Source organism: Schistocerca piceifrons, chromosome 2, assembly GCF_021461385.2.
Source record: "Schistocerca piceifrons isolate TAMUIC-IGC-003096 chromosome 2, iqSchPice1.1, whole genome shotgun sequence".
Taxonomy (NCBI): domain Eukaryota; kingdom Metazoa; phylum Arthropoda; class Insecta; order Orthoptera; family Acrididae; genus Schistocerca; species Schistocerca piceifrons.
The window spans coordinates 478,208,890-478,229,009 of record NC_060139.1 but is presented as its reverse complement, the minus strand read 5'-3'; the positions used below and the strand labels follow the sequence as shown (position 1 = coordinate 478,229,009).

At 39.0% G+C, this 20,120-nt stretch overlaps 1 protein-coding gene across 1 annotated transcript in view; it reads left to right on the top strand.

The window, feature by feature from the left end:
- The first annotated feature begins 5,772 nt into the window (after positions 1 to 5,772).
- The window catches only part of LOC124776834 (DNA topoisomerase 3-alpha), a 177,952-nt gene continuing 163,604 nt past the window's right edge, over positions 5,773 to 20,120 (top strand). Inside the window, exons 1-2 of the mRNA XM_047252000.1 lie at positions 5,773 to 6,136; positions 19,745 to 19,954. Coding sequence (XP_047107956.1) covers positions 5,960 to 6,136; positions 19,745 to 19,954 — 387 coding nt within the window. The 5' untranslated portion in view covers positions 5,773 to 5,959. The remainder of the gene's footprint in view (positions 6,137 to 19,744; positions 19,955 to 20,120) is intronic.

Genomic DNA, 20,120 nt, shown 5'->3' with positions numbered 1-20,120 from the left:
CGTATCTTGGGTTTCCCTTTTGAGGTCATCCTCCTGCAGGGACTGTGCAACATTGGAGACAGTCGCCAATGTTTGAAGATTTTTCCCAAAGTCACTCTGGCCTCCCTGTCCAGTACTTATTTTACTTTTTGTGTCTGGAAACCAAATCATAGTCTTTCAGTCCAGTATTGGGCCACGTCCTGAGCTTCATCCTTGTGCAAGCACAACTCGTCGAGGTTGCATCTGTGGGGACAGTTTGGACAGACCAAGAGATGTTCCATGTCTTGCACAGCATCACAACTGCACTTGTCGTCATCCACATTACCATGACCTCACCTGATAACGTCTGTTTTCACCGGTGCCACCTCTGTTATTATGCGATTCAGGGTCCTCCAAGCTTTTCGGTTTGGTGTGGAGCCGCCAGTGCTGATGGGTACTCAGGTGGTGGCTCTTCAATGGCCATATTTAACCCTCAGTTGGTAAAACCCGTCTCTTATGTGGATATAAAAGTTCTCAATGTATTGTTCACAGACGTGCATTGTTACTTGGATCTGATATTTCAGCTATGCTTCATTCGTGAGTTGAACTTGCTACTGTGTGGACGTCATTGTTTCATTTCCACGATAGTATTGTTCACTCGTGCACAAATGTCAGTCACATCGTCTCACAGGCAGATGTTACTGTAGAGGTGAGATTTTTACTCCGCCTGACAGACGGATATTACTGTAAAGTGATTAAGTTTTTTTTTATATTATACTCCTAACTTTTCAAATACCCTATTACTTGTGGATGGCTGGTAGTGAAGGGATATCTTGTGTGTCACAAAGAAGCAAAAGAATGGTGCAGATGGCTTTAGAGCAGTTTGAAGAAAGCGATGATGATTATCATTCAGATATCTTACGTTCCTGAGGAAGATCACGTATCAGATTCAGAACATGACAGTGATTCTGAAATAGATGTGAATAACATTCTCTGCACGTCCGAGAATGAACAAGGTGGTGTCGACTCTCTTCAGAATAGGGAAAACGATGACACTAAAATGTAAACTTTCACGGCCGGAAATATCATGTCCATTATAATTATCGGGGCTGTTATGCCGTGATCGGTTGATGAATTCTGAGGTGATTCCCAACGTTTCGTCTCCGACTGCGGGAGACATCTTCAAGGATGCGGGGTGTTATCAAGACGTTAGCGGACAGAGCTAGAAATATTTGTGAACCTGAGTTGCTCGACGCTGAGATGGAACATCTCCACAATGCACTAACGAAGAACGGATATTCGTCCGCCGAAATAAAACGTGCGTTGAGACAGCCACGCAGAAATCATACTGACGTACAGGCTACTGCAAAATCTAAGGTTTTCCTGCCGTTTGTTAAAAATGTAACGGAAAGAATAGGGAGCATCTTGACGAAGCTGAATATTACCGTAATTTACAAGCCCACCAGGAAGATACAGGAATACCTTAGGCCTGCCAAGGACGCTCGCAAACCATTGGAAAAATCTGGAGTGTGTAGGATCCCATGCAGCTGTGGTGATGTTTATGTGGGTACCACCAAAAGAACTGTTTCTAAACGTTTGGAAGAGCACAAGGGAAATTGTAGAAGAGGAGAAACGGAACGATCAGATGTTGCGGAGCATGCTTTCCAGCCAGGGAACCACAATATTCGTTTCGAGGAGACGCAAGCACTAGCGGCCACGAGCGGATACTACGAAAGGCTCTACAGGGAAGCAATCGAAATCGCTAAACACCCAAATAATTTCAACCGAAAGGAGGAGGGCGACAAATTAAACGGAATATGGATGCCGGTGTTAAAGAAGATGTGTACCACTCGTCCACTACTGGGTGATGGCAACGGCGATCGACGGCGACGGACAGCGGTCAATTGCACTGACGTTTTCAAAACACGTGACGTCACGCCGCGGCGCGGGGGCGCGCGGACACGGAATTTAGCGGCAGTCAGTAGCGAGCCAGTGTGTGTGTTGGACCTTCCATCAAGCTACGGACCCCCTTGAAGATGTCTCCCGCAGTCGGAGACGAAACGTTGGGAATCACCTCAGAATTCATCAACCGACCACGGCATAACAGCCCGGATAATTATAATGGACAAAACGATGACACTCAAACTGACACAATTTATGATGACAAGAGGGTTTCAATTGGAGTTCCAGAGCATCCAATTGCGGTACTAAGACAACAAACAAAAATGTTATAAAATTAGATTGCCATCATGGTTATGCCCTGCCAATCAGTTAGGTAACGATTCAGACTCAGAAGAAATATAGCGTTTATTTTTTAACACTGAGATATTGGACGAGATGCTAACTCAAAACTACAAGTGATAAGGAATAAATTACAAAATCCTTCGCCTTCCAGTGATAAGGATACATACAAAACTGAAATTGAGGCAGTGATTGGTTTGATAGTTCTATGTTCCATTTTCAAGTCTCGACGTGAAAACTTGGCATCACTTTTCGCAAATGACTGTACTGCACATGCCATTTTTCGTGCAGCTGTGTTGCTAAAACGATGTAAAGTTTTACTGGCGGCTCTCAGATTTGATGATGCATTTACTCGCGAAAAAAGGAAAAGAGATGATCCTGCAGCAGCTGTGTCCAATATTTTCAGCATCTTTATTTCGAATTGTCAAAAGATACCTATATTCGATTGGAGCTCATGCATCAGCAGATTCCGATTCAAAATGTTTATGCCCAAGAAACCTGCTAAATATGACATAAAAGTCATGTGCCTCACAGATGCACATTATTCATATTTGTATAATGCTTGCATTTATATGGGGAAAGATAGCGATGGAGCAACACTATCTGAGGAAGAGAAAAAGTTGCAAAAGCCAACACAGTCTGTGATTTATCTTTCCAAAAGGATATACGGGACAAACAGGAATATCACAGCAGGCAAGTGGTTTTCCTCCATTGAATTGTGTAAGGGACCGCTGAAAAGCAGGTTGACATATGCTGGAACCTTAAAATCCAACAAAAGAGAAGTTCCAAAAGAGTTTCTTCCCAAGCCAAAGAATGAAGTTGGCTCCAGTATTTATGGGTTTTACTAAAGATCTTATGCTATTGTCTCTTGTTCCAAAAATTTCCAAGGCAGTTTTAGCGCTTTGGTCAATGCACCACACTGTGTATACTGATGAAAGTAACAACAAACCAGAAATTATCAGTTTCTATAATGTCACAAAATCTGTTGTAGACGCTCCAGACATGAAATGCAGCAACTACTTAGCTAACTGGAGAACAAGGAAATAGCCACTGGCAGTATCTGTGAACTGCACAAATGCCTCTGTTATGTATCTTCACAAAGGTACGATGTCAAAATTTGAGTTAATGAAGAGCATATGAATGAACTTAATCAGACATCATGTGGAGAGAGGGCTCCAGATTCCAAACTTACGGGATGACCCCAGGAAAATTATTTCATGTATTTTGCGTGAAAAGCAAAGAGATGGGAATCCAACAGGAAGAAAAATAAGCGACAAGCTAGAAAAGGGAGAAACTGTCATTAATTTCCCAACACATTGAACAGAATGACTGCATACAAGTGTGTGAAATGTGATAAGCCCAGTTGCTTACAGTACTAAATGAAAATATGTAAAATGTGTAGAGAAAATTTGTAATTGTTTTCCATTTCTTTGCATGTATATCAAGATATTTGAGAAAACACATGTCAAATTTAGAAACTATATAATATTACACGTTGTGAATTTTGCAAAGGAATAATATACTTTATAAACTATTTCATGTAAAAGCTAGCACTTAATTTTATAATTTTTTCGTATTGTATTGTATTGTATTGCAAACTGTGATTGAAAGATAATAAAAATATTAGTATTAATTTGTCAACAAACTATTTTAGATATTCACTACAGTGGAAATTCTTTGAAAAATTTAGTCATCTTAGTCTCCCAGACGGATGTTACCGTAAACGCCAATTTTTCACATGTTACCAACTAAGGGTTAAAAACCTTTTACGGGACCCCAGTCGTCCAGGCTCGTACTCAGTGCTAAAAGAGAGGCTGTCGATCATCGATGGTTTGTCTAAACCTTTCTGTAAATTCGTGAGATGTTCTTCGGGAGCTGGGACTCTCTTTTCCGTCATCTTAAAGGCCCATCCGCACGCAACGACTTGTCTGCGCATATGTCTGTGCACATCACATCTGCGCAGACAGATCGTCGCGTGTGGACAGAAGATTTGCACCGACATGATGTGTGTGCAAACCTGTTAGTTGGAGGTGGAGGTTTGAGCGAATCGTCTCAAATCTGTGGGTTCAAACCACATCTGCGCAGACAAGTTGGAGCGTTTGGACAGGAGATCGCCGCAAATCTGGGGCGAAACAGCTGCTTGTTCAGTCTAGTGTTTGTGCGCACGGAGCATTAAAATGGCTGACGTTCGTCAGTGTTCTAGACAGTTTATCAGAGAATTCATTGAACTTTATAGAAATGAACCATGTTTGTGGAATATTAAAAGTAAGGAGTACAGTGACAGGAACAAAAAGACAGCTGCATACAATGCGTTAATTGAAAAATTACGAGAAGTAGACGCACCGGCGAACTGAGAAACGGTGATAACAAAAATCGTTGTGGACTGTTTATTGTAAATAATTATCAGAAGTTCAAAAAGCTCGAAGATCTGGTGTTGGAGTGGATGAAATATACCACCAAGTTTGTAGTATTTTGTGATTCAAACACGTCTAAAACAGCAAAAATATTGTGAGTCTTCGTCAGCAAAAATATTATTTGTAACTTGACAGAATTAATGTACTTGACTTGCCATTATGAACTCATGAACTCATCCTTCAGGACAGAGTAAATAGCTTCACTTGTGTTGGGTGTAATTTCACTCAATCCTTGTTTAGAAATTGCAGTTGAAAATTTAAAGTCCTTATAGCTCCTTCCTGTTGCCAGGAATCTTAATGTCACCGTCAGCCGTTCATGGAGAGAAATTGCTCTTCTCATTCAAGTATTATTTTGTATAATATGAGAGGTTACGAGCGTTAAGAGACAATTATAAATTTCGACATCAAAAAATGGTTCAAATGGCTCTGAGCACTATGGGACTTAACTTCTGAAGTTATCAGTCGCTTAGAACTTAGAACTACTTAAATCTAATTAACCTAAGGACATCACACACATCCATGCCCGAGGCAGGATTCGAAACTGCGATCGTAGCGGTCGCGCGGTTCCAGACTGTAGCGCCTAGAACCACTCGGCTGGCAGTTTCGACATCCATCTGTAAATAATTACGCCAGTCGTTAGGGTGGCCGTGCAACTCTTTCAGTAAATGTACGTGCGAAAAATGCTTTCGCTTTAGCAGCCACTATGTATACCATTTTTACCGCTCTCTCTGTTTCCTGCGTTTTGTCTGAATGTTTTTTGTAACACAAGTTGCGAACACTGACCACACCATAATTTCTTCAATTCCTAAATTTCAAAATAAATTAATTAAACTTCTGACGTTTTCGGCGAGCGTAGTCGCTTGCCACTGATATTTCTTTTTTACACCGACAGATGGCAGGCGAGTAGTAGATTGGAGCTTGTGTCGTGTGAACACAACACATTTGCAGCGATCTTTTGCATCTACAGACATCTGCGCAGACAGATCGTTGCGTGTGGACCGGCCTTAAGATTCACGCACACTTCGAGTTATCGGCTGCTAACCATAGAGTACGCTGCTAACCAAAGATGCGACAAACTAAATTTAAACACGTTGATGTACACTCATTTGTTTATTCTGCGATATTACAGAGTTAACTTCAGTATTACACATCTCTGGCTGGCGGAAAGACAAAACATAAACTAGGTTGCACAGTGCAGAGGGCTGTTTGTAATTTGTTTTGGTGTTATCTATGTGTGTGTGGGAGGTTGTGTCAGATTATGTGAAGTGTTTTCGTATAGGTGTGATAGGACACCAGTGCACATTTGATATTAAGCTATGGGATAATAAATTCGTGTTACGTCCATAATGATTAAAGTTTCATTTGAATTTCGTATATTTTGTCGCTATTTTGTAACTACTTTCGCGTGGAGTCAAAAATCGGTAAAGAGCGACCTTCCTGCTATGAAAATCCTGAATGTTGCAGAAAAAAATGACGCAGCAAAGAATATCGCATACTTTTTATCCGGTGGACATAGCAGAAAAGTAAGCTTCTTTAAAAGAAACGTAGATATATATTTTATATAGGTACTTGATAATTGTTCTTGCATGGACACAGTTTCTATGGAAACAGTGAACCTCTGCCTCTGCACTGACTAAGTAAATATGACGTTCCATCTCAACAGCATCGCATGTGTAACTGATTATTATTTGTGGGTGTACTTTAAAATTTTTATTGAGATGAATCTAGTTCGTGACAACCATTATCTTACGGTATAATTTTTATTGAGACGAATCTAGTTCGTGACAACCATTATCTTACGGTTGAGTCGTTAATTGTTTTCCTTTTACTAACATAACCCGTTCTTCTGGAATCTCCTCATCCACAAGCAGCAAATCTTCAGATTCTCTGACTTGACAACATATTCCTCATGTATTATATATCTTATAGGCTCTTTCCTGTATACATTTACCATTTAAATTTCTCAGAATGTATATTGCTTTATTTTTGTCTGTATCCTCATTACTGAGCATGTGATGTTAATGATAAGTCAGTGTTTACTCAGTGTATGTTTATGTTGATGATATTCTGGATGATAATTAAAAATAAACATATAGAGGAAGTGAAATGTGGTGCTGAGATACAGCTTGATGTTCTGTTAGAACTTCAAGAAGCTGTTGTGTTTTAACGCATCTGTGACAGTCAACATTGTTACACAGCTACATTCATTGTGACATTGCAGAAAGGTTTTGGACATAGACAGCATGTCAGTTTTCATGACCGTTGTTGATATTTCTCAATCTAGTAGCTCCTCAACTGGCCTCGCAGGGGCTGAGTGCACCCCACTTACCAACAGCGCTCGGCAGATCCAGGCAGTGACCTATCCAGATACTAGCCAAGCCTGGCAACAGCACTTAATTTCAGTGATCTGATGGGAACCATTGTTACCACTGCAGCACGGCCTTTGGCAGTCTGAATACAATGCCACATTCTTTTAATACATTACTGATCAACATATGATAAGATTACAAATAAATGGTTTGCTGAACACTATTTATATAATTTTTCCAAAGAATTTTTTTATTCAGCATATGATATTCTTCTGTCGTGTATAAAGGATTTTCTTCAGCTGAAAATTAGGCTTCACGACAACATCTACAAACACGCCACACTCACAAACCAAACTCCGCGCCGTCATGACGTCACACACGACAAGACCCTTACGTCACGGGTCAAAGCCGACGCGTGGGATCGGACGCTTCTGTCGACCCCTACAATGGGCAATGCAGTGACTAATTTCAGTCCTGCATATTGTGTACCCTTTTCATACAGTGCTATACTGTGGCTACTGGTGTAAAATTTTCTTTATTTCTAATATTATACTGATGCAGATCAGAAGGTGTATTGGGGTGCAGACTTTTAACAAGCAGTATGGCTTGTTTGGCCATGTTTGCTAAGGTCAGCATGCCAGTTTTCGGAAAAACGCTATCACATAATTCCTTATATTCTCTTTGTTTTGTGTGTGTGTGTACTCCATTTGATAATTGACTTCAGAGCAGAATGACAGTGTTGTAACAGTATAGTATAATGCTGGTGACTCAGTCTGGCAGGAAAATGGCAAATTCTGCAGTTATGTAGATTCTCTTTATGTATCTTCATGTAGCCGTTTTCAGTGAATTTCATTTGATAACATGTTGTGGTATCATTAGCTTAATCATGATGTATTGTTGCAAATCTTTGACGAGCTTCCTAGTTGTCATTTTTGCCTTAGTATTATGAATAGGAAGCTCATCAAAATATTCCGTCAAGACAGTGTTGTGACTTGGCCAATAATTCAAGATGATTTCATTAAACTATAGCTTTATCATTGCACTGATTGCTAATATTGCCATCCGATAAAGAAAATGGGGGAAATAACACACAAAAATTTGTTTCAGTTCTTGTTCAAAACGCATATGTAATAGCTGGCATTATATGTATTAGTTCCTTATAAATCAAACAATGGAAAATCCAGGATGGAGAGTAACAATATTATGAGAAGGAAAGTTGCTACTCACCATATAGTGGAGGTGCTGAGTCACAGATAGGCACAACAAAAAGACTCCCGCAATTATAGCTTTCGGCCGTTAAGGCCTTAGTCAACACTTGACAGACATACTCATATGCACACGCATGTGCGTGTGTGCGTGGCGCGCGCACGCCCACACACACACACACACACACACACACACACACATGCAAAAACAGTGTGTGTGCGCACATATGACTGTCTATTGTTTACGAAGGCCTTAACTGTCAAAAGGTATAATTGTGAGAGTTGTGCCTATTAGCAGCTCAGCATCTCCGCTATATGGTGAATTCCTTACAAATCAGAGCTTACTAGAATGTCCTGTTAATAATGTTTAAATATAAGGTGTTTTTTGCTTTAATTATAGCTGACACCATATTGTTTTGAATCCTCATTTAATTCGGAAAGTCTCCTTCTTAGATGAGTAAGAAAAAATAATGCAAGTGTCAAATTTTAATTGAAAGGGAAATTTTTGTGTCCACAACACCAGCATATCACATTCCATCATGATAATTTCAGTTCTTTGGACTTATACTTGGTGTGCCAATTATGTGGTCCACCTGCACAAATTTCTCAGATTTCTAAAACAAATGTCTCAGTGAAAAATATTGAATGCTTGGTGCTCTGCAGCTTGTAAATATTCGTTAAGTGACATCTTCTAAGTAACATGAGCTGCTCCACGTAAAATCTTTGTTAGTCAAACTGATATTCGAGTATATAACCCATCGTCAGTGAGATTTGGTAAAGAGGACAACAGACAAATGTGTGACATACATACAACATTATAATTGTATACATAGTAGCAAGAACATGAGTCTACTTTCTTATATATCTCTGTATAAATGACATGTGTGACTGTTTTAAATTCCTTGCGATGTTCAACTTGAAGTTCATCTAGAAAGCAAAAAGTGATGTGGATACCTAGAGTCCAATTACAACCGTATGTGTTAATTATGAAATCTGCCCTACCTCACTTTACACTGGTTGTCATGTGTGTTATTGCTATTGGTTGTCACATTTGACACAACTGTCATATATAATGACAACATAGGACTGACATATGGATGAAAGACTCCATATTACATGTCTTTTTATTATTGATGAGGGTTGACACTGTCACTATTAAGATAACAATGATCCAATGTTACTGAATTTTGAAAAGTCTCCCATTGCAAATATTTATTTATTCAGTCATTGGTTTCAACCATTATGATCATATTCAGATTGATCTAAAAAGGAAAAAAATACATATTTATTTTTTATAAATATCTGTCTTCATGAAGTGAACATAGTAAATAAAATGTATAGCCATAAATGGCATCGTCACTCAGAGTAAAATCATTATAAAATGGTAAACGCTTATGACTCCCAATGTTGGGTTGTCGCTGGTGTACTGTGCCTACAACTACGGTGCAAGCAGCTGAGGGGGCATTGCTACTAGATGTCGCTGGCTGAAAGCAGTTTACATCTACCATTGGTGTTTGTCCTTATGATTTTTTTTCTCTCTCTGTTAACTAGTGACTGTATTCATCCTTCCATGTAAATGTTGAAGCAATTACTATACTAGTTGAGACACTTTCAAGGAAGGTGAGCATGTTGTCATAATTTATCCAAAAAAAAGGTCTACTCCTACCCATAACAACAGGTAGATGCTCATGGGTGACACATACCCTTCTGCTGTATTCTCACTAATTAACTCTGCTAGCCTCCCCTGCCTAAGCCCAATCTTCTGATATTGCAAACTGCCACCAGTGTGTAATTTGTGCCCGGTCATCAGCCATGAATGCCAACTCCATTGCCTAGCCAAATGCACTGCCAAAACAAAGCCAGTCTTGCAGCCATAATAGCTCAGCCATATGAACATCGGTGCTATCAGTTAAGAAAGGTATCTTGCTCACGTCACCACATATGTTGTATGTCCTGTCCTGTTCCTTGACCCACCCAATGTCACCATCTGAACACCCTTTGTGAAATTCTTACAGCAAGGCCATATACCATCAGTCATCTGATTAACTGAGCACTCAGCTTGAAAATGCTGGTGACCTGATGTTGTTCCCTTCCCCTATAAATGAGGGCCTACACCTCTGCCATGACTGCTACCTAGCAGCAGTAGGGCCTGCTCTCTTCTTTCTGACATTCTGCATCTATATTCAGTCTGCAAGCCAAAGCCACAATATGATGGGTGGCGGAGAGCAGTGTGTACCACACACAGAGGTGACAATAAAAAATAGTACCACATACACAAGGTATAAAAAGGCAGTTCATTGGCAGAGCTGTCATTTGTATTGAAGTGATTCATGTGAAAAGGTTTCCAACATGATTATGGCTGCACGACAGGAATTAACAGACTTTAAACGTGGAATGGTAGTTAGAGAAAAATGTATGGGACATTCCATTTTGGAAATTGTTAGGGAGTTCAGTATTCCACAATCTGCAGTGTCAGGACTGAGCAGAGAATACCATATTTCAGGCATTACCTCTCACCACAGGCAACGTAGTGGCCAACGGCCTTAACTTAATGACTGAGTTAAGTGGGTTTACATAGAGTTGTTAGTGCTAACAGACAAGCAACACTGCAGAGATCGGTGTGAGACATACAATGAATGTATCCATTTGGACAGTGTGCCAAAATTTGGTGTTAATTGGCTATGGTAGTAGATGTCCGACATGAGTGTCTTTGCTAACAGTATGACATCACCTGCAGTGCCTCTCCTGGGCTTGTGACTATATCGATTGAACCCTACATGACTGGAAAACTGCAGCCTGGTCAAATGAGTCCTGGTTTCAGTTGGTAAAAGCTGACGGTAGGGTTCAAGTATGACACAGACCTGACAGAACCATGGATCAAAGGTATCAACAAGGCACTGTGCGAGCTGGTGGTGGTGGTTCCATAATGGTGTGGGCTGTGTTTACAATGAATGGACTGGGCCCTCTGGTCCAAGTGAACTGATCCTTTGACAGGAAATGGTTATATTTGGCTACTTAGAGAACATTTGCAGCCATTCATGGACTTCATGTTTAGAAACAACGATGGAATTTTTATGGATGACAGTGTGCCATGTCACCGGGCCACAATTGTTTCTGACTGGTTTGCAGGATATTCTGGATAGTTTGAGTGAAAGATGTGGCTACCCAGATTGCCCTACATGAATCCTATCAGTCATTAATGAGACATAATCAGGAGGTCAATTTGTGTACAAAATCCTGCACTGACAACGCTTTAGCAATTACAGACTGCTGTAGAGGCAACTTGGCTCAATATTTCTGCAGAGGACTGCCAATGACTTGCTGAGTCCCTGTCACATCGAGTTATTGCAGTATGCTGGTCAAAAGGAGGTCAGACACGATGCTAGGAGGTATCCCATGACTTTTGTCTCTTCAGAGACCTCCACACTACATTGTCTGCAGTGAAACCATTTTTTGCAGCAGTCACAATATATCCTACTACTCACTTTTCTATGGCAACTCCCACAGTTTACACTCATGGTCAAAGAAAATAATTGTAGCAAGAAAAATACCTAAAAATGTGTAACTAAAAGAATAAACTGAGTCCTATTATGTTTATTCTGCTATAAACATATGTAACCACGCAGTATTATATTGAGTTCACTATGAATGCAAGTTCAGTATTGTCAAATGCATGTATGTAAACAGAACCTTAGACCTAAGTTGCACATAACAGAAATTAAAAACCACAAGAGACATTTCCTAAACAGAGTCAAACCTTCACCTGTGTGACAAATATGACATTATAGTGCAGATACTTACAGCAAAAGGTATATGTAAAATACATGTTGATGTGCACTATTTGTCATGAGTGTAAGTTCACTGCGTAAGCAAAAGGTAGACCTAGATATCAACATTTGGAATTTTAGGGATAGAGCAAGTTTGGAAATAGCATTGAAACTCAATTACAGTAATATGTAAACAAAGTATAATCAATGAACTGAAAAGAAATCTATTATAGTTAAGCCAAAATTAAGTACAGTAAAACCATTAGTGCAAATGAACAGTGAAATGGTAGAACCAGCTGATGAGTTTTTGGGTTTAGGTCAACTGAAGACAACTGGCTGGACAGGAAAGAAATAATCAGAAGAATAAGAATGGTACATAGTGGTTTTGGAAGGTCAAAACTAAAATGAGTTTTCACAACATTACTTTCAGAGTGTATTAATTTGAAGGTGCAGCTATACAATCTGTTTTGATATGTGCCAGCAATACGGGGGCTTTTAAAGCGAGAGGCTAGTGATAGGTGGGTAAATGGGTTATGCCTATGAAGCATGGATGTGTGCAGTTTTGTTGGGGGAGAAGCAGCAATCAAGATCTGATAATTCTTTATTTAAATTTCTGTCACAGATGAAACTGCCCAGAATATGTATACTTCAAATGTGTGATACACACAACAGATGAAACTGCACTGAATGCATGTACTACGAACAAGTTTGTAGTACATGCATTCAGTGCAGTTTCACCTGTTGAGTGCATCACACGAGTAATAAGATTACTCCATGTCTGTTGTATGACTGTGTTGTGTGGATGTTACCCAAGTATGTCAGTGGAATTTTGCTTTGAGAAGCACTATTAGTGTAGGTCTGGTTTGCGAATGAATGGCTACATTGTCTGCGTCACGTTGGAAGGTGGCCCAATTTTCAGCCATTCTACACAACCCCCTCCACTAGCCACTGACTGCCAATAACATTCTTTTTCGTTCCAAGTGGCTAGCAGCGAGTTACTACTAGACAGCGAGAATCTCACTCTTATATGCTGCACTGTTGCCATACTTTGCAACAACCAAATTATTCAGTCAACTGTCAATTTCTTTTTGTATTTTTTTTCCTTGTAGCAGTATAGCTGTGAATGTGTATCTGTAAATTTTTAAGAATTATAAAAAAAAGAAAAGCCAATTGATGGCAATAAATGAAAAGTGCTTCACAAGCAGGTGAGGGGGATTATTTACCACATTTATAACTTTTTTCAAACGTCAGTTTGAAAGCAGGTCTCCTACTGTTGACATTTGAAGACACAAGAACGGACTCCAGAACCTTATGGTGTCAGTAAGAGAACTGTAAAGAGAATTGTAAACGAAAGTGTCAGAGCTGTAGGAACAGTAGAAAAAGTTGGTTTCGTGTCGCCTGGAAAGCATTGAAGTCGCAAGGAACCTGTAACACACATGGATGGTTTTAATAACGATGATTTAAAGTGCTCCATGTGAATGATGAATGATCAACATCACAAAAAAATATTTCAGTTACGCAGGAGAAAATTAACTTCGGTGGTAAGTGCTTCGTCAATGTAAAGAAATTTAAAAGACGTTGGTTCCTGATATGTTAAGAAACGAGTTTTTGGTTCAAAGAAGTGACATAGGTGTAGCATAAACTACATCCCATATAAAGATTCACGATTCAAGAGAAGCGGGTAGTTCAACAGTGTATTACCTCGATGAAACATGGGCCAATTAGTCATTCCAGGAAGATATGTTGGAAAATGAGTGATGGTACTGGCGCTTTCAAAGTTTCATAGGAGTAGGTTCTCAGATAATTATTCTGCATGCTGACTCTTCTTCTGGTTTTGTTTCTGAGAGTAAACTTGTATTTATGTGTAAGAAAAACAGCAGTGAATACCATTCGAAAATGAATGCTATCAGTTTTGTGACGTGATTCACAATTCTTGTCATACCTTGCTTCAAAGTCGGTCATTGCCTGTTATAATTCAACTGTTACACAGAAAACACCAACTATAAACACCAGAAAAGTGGGTATTTTTCCCTGGCTTAAAAATAAAAATATTAAGCACAGTATAAGCCAGACTCATGCCAATCTCCTGCAGTTTGTTAATTTATACAAGTCACATGACAGAATGTACAAATTTGATTTCCTTGCACGTGAATGGGGTCACACAGTTTTGTGTTTGCCTACATGTCACTGTCAGTTTAGCTGTATTGGATTTATTTGGGCAAAGGATAAGGCTATGTGGGAGAAAAAAAAAGAAAGAAAAAAACACATTCAAGATAGCATTCAGTGAATCACTTGTGCATGAGTCAATAGGCCACATCCGACCTGTAGCGTGGGCACAGTCTGTGCAGAATGCTGAAAAGCTTCAGAAAGAATAATTTGACAGGGAAGTGATGATGGATATAAGCCTTGAACCTATCATCGTAAATTTACAATCGGATTGTTCGGAAACATACTCAAGTAGAAGTGATGGTGGTATTGTGATGTAGACTTTGGAACAAAGTAATAATATTTTTAGTTTGAAAGACTCATGGTTTAGAAAATGTGTTTGTCAAAATATCAGTTGTGTACATAATAATGAGAACTTCCTGGCCTTTTTGATTAGTACTTTGTATCCTTTGAATTATGCAGACTGTAATGTTCAACATATAGCCCCAGGAGAAGTTAAGCTCCTACCACCATGTTGTCTGCTCTAATAACATGCGAGAATGCAGCTGGATAAATTTGTCAAAAGTCCAATGTTTCCACATGTAAACTCCTGTCATTTTCAAGACACAAAATGGATAAGGCCTAAAATGACAATAACTGTTACTTGTTGAGATATCGGTGGTTTCCGATGTTACCCGTCGTCATTCCCTGGAGTTATTGGCAGATGATGGTTATTTGTTTGCTTGTTCCATGGATTATAAATGCGGTCTCTGACTGTAAGTTGAATGAGTTAGCTTACACTCATAATGCCCATTCCATTAACAGTGAAAAATATGACAACTTACTGACCATTTTTATGATAGTCTTTTCATTAGTCTTTTCTACCACTAATTATTTTTTATGCACAGTGATTACACTAAACTACAGTCAAACAGATCAGTACACACACCTTATACACATTTTTAAAAGTCCTATTGAGTAGAGGCAGTTGTCAAGCAAATATAATTATTTCGGCTTGCGCTTGAAGTTAATTTTGTTGTGTATTAAAATTTTTACTTATAATACAGTTCAAATTGTAATAAATGATAATTATTGCAAGCAGTTTCAATGACCTTGTAATTAGACAATTGTCATTTTGAGAGAAATTGTACTTCACATCTTCACAAAGCTGTGTCAGGTATTCTTGCCTCCCGAATTCACGCAGAGTAAATCTGTGGAGCAGTGGACGCAACATCATCAAGACGTGAATTAATGTTTCTCTCATGACGACTGATCGAAATTGGTTTTAATATTTACTACTCCCCTCACAGATTTGAACATATAATACAATGTACCGTAGGCGAATGAGCCTGACTGTTGTTCGCAGCAATGCAGTTCGGCAACGTGGACTTTGCCTGCTCTCTGCTGCTGCGCGTGTGCAGTTCTCATCCCTTCACTGCTCCGCCTCTATGCGCGGAAGCGGCGTCTTATGTGACACAAGCTTTAGTCATCAGTATAAAATACAATCAACTCTGACATAAATCTAAATAAAGAATTGATAGCATTGTGTTTGGCAAGTTAACCAGTACTCGTTATGCCCACTCATGTTATTACTGTGATCAAGATGCAACTGAATTGAGGAAATGGACAAGTGGAGACAGCACTGCAGATAAATGAAGTCCAGTGAGCAGTCTGTGGTGGTGGAGTAGTTGTTAGGTGCGGTTGGAATTAGTTTGTATGACGGAACTCCAAACCTTTTGGTGTGTTGATCGACGTCGTGTTCTCTACAGTTGCTGGTGTCCATGTAGCTATCTTTTTTTTTTTTTTTGTGTGTGTGTGTGTGTGTGTGTGTTTTTTTTTTTTTGAAGAATTTGTCCATTACTAGTATCCACATAGAGCTGAGAAATAGGCCTGCAAAACCAAAATGGACATAATTCCAAGCTCTGTGGGAGGTGCAAAAGATTGGGAATGGTACTGGCTGATGCCAGACACAAGTTGGACAGCTATGCATCATGGTGTCTGCCTCCTTGTTTAAGATGGACCAATAAACATGTTGTCTCACTAGGGCTTTTAATCTGTGACATTCTGTAGTGCCTGCAATAAAATAGTTATAAAACCTGTGGCTGGGATGATGACACAATGTGCATCTGTTATGAGGACGTATTTGATGATTGTTACAACTTGGTATTGATTTTGCTTTTTCAAAACGTATATGGCACACCCATGGAGCCCATAGTTTGCGACTTGTCGTAAGATGGAATTGCGACTACAGCTTGTGTCTGGAGCAATTTATGCAGCCTTTATGGGAAATCATTCCAAGGTCTGTCTCCTTTCTGTGTCTCTGTGTAAACGTAAGATTTTCTGCTGATCAAAGGCTAGGTCTGGTATCACAGGAAGCTCAGGTAGTGTGTCCATATTTGCTTATTGTGATTTTGGTTTGTATTAAATTGCATGATTATAGCAGCTCAGGAAAAGTGCTCAGTGTTGGAGGTGTACTGTTAATTCTGGAATGTCAAGTATGGCCTGAATAGAGCTTCCAGCAGTTTATGCTACGTGATTAAAGCAAACTTTATCTGGAATAAGTGTTCATGGAACATCTTAATTGCACACACAATACCTAACAGCACCTTTTCTATTCATGAGTAGTTCTTTTGTGTGGGTAGCAGCACCTTTGACGCACAGGCAGTTGGTTGTTCAGTGCTGCTTTTGTTACTATGTGCCAGCAATGCACCAATGTGATATGGAGTGACATCCATGACCATAACCAGTGGACATAATGGTGAAATTGTTGTAAGGCAGGGCAATGAGCACCAGCATTCACTTTATCTGTGTGTACGCATGCTTGCAGGCTGTTGACCACTGGTAATGCACACCTTTCTTACGCAACTGATTTAGTGGTTTCATTATAAGATCTGCTTGTGAGAGGAACTTTGAATAATAATTCACTTTTTCCAAAAAAGCTTGCAGCTCTGGGAAGTTTTTGGAGCATGGTAGGAAGTCAATAGTTGCTACATTACAATCAGTGGGCTGGATTCCTTCTTTCCTTAGTAGGTGCCTGAAGTACTCAATTTGTTCCTGGAAAAAACTGGCATTTGTCTAAGTGGCACTTTAGCCCTGCATCACATTAGTAAATAGTGCATTAAGGTTTCATAAGCATTCCTGACATGTAGTATATGTGACAATTAAGTTATCTAGATGGTACAAGTGGGTGCAGACATGATTAACTATTCTAGGTACCTCTGCAAGTATGCAGGAAGAGAAGAGATCCCAAAAGGTAAATGCTTGTATTTGTTCATGCCACAGGAGTGTTGAGGACTATGATAGTTGTGACTATTCATCTATTGTTGGCAAAATTGATCTTAGAAAAATATTCTCCTCCATCATTGTGAGAAAGTCTTTTGGATGTAGTACAGATTACATTTCTGTTTGTTTCTAACACTGATTGTTGATTTAATATCTCGGTGCAGCCAGAGGGAGCCATTTGTTTTCTTTACGGCTAATAACGGCATACCCCAAGCACTTGTTTATGACCACCTCAATTAGACTTAAACTTTTAGATGAAATGTAATGGAGAAATTTCAAAAACTTATATAATGCAGTAGTAGCATTCATTAAAAAAATATAAAAAATTTCAAAATTGTAAAATGTAAAGTACACGACTACATTACATTATTTACAAAAAGTGGGCATTGGGTACCCCCACCCCCTACCAGTTGATGTTGCTAGGATTAAACTCTGACTCTAATAATAGAGCCCCTATGTCTTCCAAACCAACAGCCATTTCTTCTTCAATCATGCCAATATAGAGGCACGTAATGCATTCGTTCCAAGTGTTCAAATGTGTGTGACATCTTATGGGACTTAACTGCTAAGGTCATCAGTCCCTAAGCTTTACACACTACTTAACCTAAATTATCCTAAGGACAAACACACACACTCATGCCTGAGGGAGGACTCGAACCTCTGCCAGGACCAGCCGCACAGTCCATGACTGCAGCGCCTTAGACTGCTCAGCTCATTCGTTCCACCTATCAGGACTCTCCTTTATGTTTAACAGCAGACTTCCTTTCGCAAACCTAATCGTAACACCTTTAGTTTTATGGTAAATGATGTAGAAGTGCATTAGATATTGTGGGCACCAAGGCAGATGGCACTAAGTTGTCTTATAAAATTCGTAATTTATTCGAAATTGCTGAGTACCCTTCCTTCGAAGAAGTACCTGTGTGCTACAGACAAATGGGTCCAGAACATCTAGAACTTCCTCATCTGCTGGGGAAGTATGTATTGTACTGCTGAGTACCAGGCCATAAGCAAATTCAGGAAAACGAGTGACACAATGTGACCACCAAGCTAGTAGGCATGGCAAATGCTGAGGCTCGGTGTGCTGCCCCACTTTATGGAGTTCCCACACTGTTAAGGTAAAGAGCCACATGTTAATGTAAAGAAAGGTGACTCAAAGTACTTAACAATAAGCTGTGGTAAGAGAAGATAATTTCTTCAACGTAACATTCCTCTTTTTGGCCACTCAGGTGATATTAAGCTTTATTCATTCTTCTACTAATAGTATGTGATCTGATTACATAAGGCCTTATGCCCCTGTAGGTGTACGCACAGCTTATGAAGCTTGTGACATGCTTAGTGGGTGATATTTTATCCTTTTACAGGCTATATAATGACACTCATACATTCTGAATGATAAAATATGACTGGCAACAATAGTGTAATTCACTTACAATTGTTATCTATTTAACAATGACAAAGTCGGACAAGTCAGTTGTGCACTTAGATTCCCAGTTTTATTGCGCAACATACGAAAAGTCATATATAATTATAGAAAACTGACTGTAGGTGGGACTGAATCAGCACATTATATAAAAAAAAAAAGTCTGTGCTTTTTTTGAATTTATCACAGAAACAAGCAAGACTGCCATTGTAAACTGAGAATCATAATTCCCTGAGCTCGTCTGGGTGATGAGCTGATGTAGGCCATTTTACGTGTCCAGTTCAGCAGTAGAAGCAAGTTATTTTCTTCATCTTGGTCTTGTTTGTTGACTACAGCATATGCACATCATAAGCTATATGCAATTTTAAATGTGAGCAGCTGTTTGATGTACAAGTTGGTTTGGCACCAGTAACAGGGTTATTTATTCTTAATAAATAGCATTATTATCAGTAGCTAGTTGCAGTTTTTAATGTATTGTAGGAGTCAACCAGTAAGTTCATATTTTGGGGCTTTTTATAGTGTTTTTCGACTTTCCCCTTCATTTCAGGTGAACCTTTTGGCTGTACATGTGTTAAAGCAATGCTCTTTATGTCTTGTGGTGTCACATGTTATTTTATGACTGTCATATATTTGTTATGAGAGTTTGAAAAAAACAGATTACTTTGGTCAGATACCACAGTTCACAGCTTGTCCCTTCGTGACTATATTAGGAACAGATTCATTTATGAACTTCTATTTAAAACACCGTTTAAATTTTCAACAAAAGTTGTCACGTACAGTATTTACATTGTACTTGAAATAAAAAAAGTCTTGTTTGTGAGTGAAATTACTTAACCTCATTTAAGAACACATTACCATTTTATAAGATTCAATTTGAGAATATATGAAAGAATTTTTTTAAAAGTTTTAATGATATGCTTATTTTAGATGGCAGTCTGTAACTGAATAGATACTACCTGCATTATGTAACTTTTTTGCCCACATTGGCCCTTATGTTTTTCAGAGAGAGGGGCTATCAAAATACAACAAAATTTATGAATTTGAATACACAGTGTTTGGACAGCGAAGTCAAATGATAATGACATCAGTATCTGGTCACTTACTAGGAATGGACTTTGTAAGTGGTTATCGAAAATGGAGCAGCTGCAGCCCTCTTTTGCTGTTTGATGCTCCCATTATTAAATTTTGTCCTAAGGATTATGAACAAATAAAGGTAAGCCTTCATTTGTTCTATTATTTGTCATTTTAAATTTATACTAGTACTTTTTAACATATGGATGTAGTCTTATGACATTCAGGAGCTATTAACAAAATGTGTATTGTAGAAATATGTGTGGCATACATTGTCTGTTTAATTCTAAAAAATGCCAACAAATGAC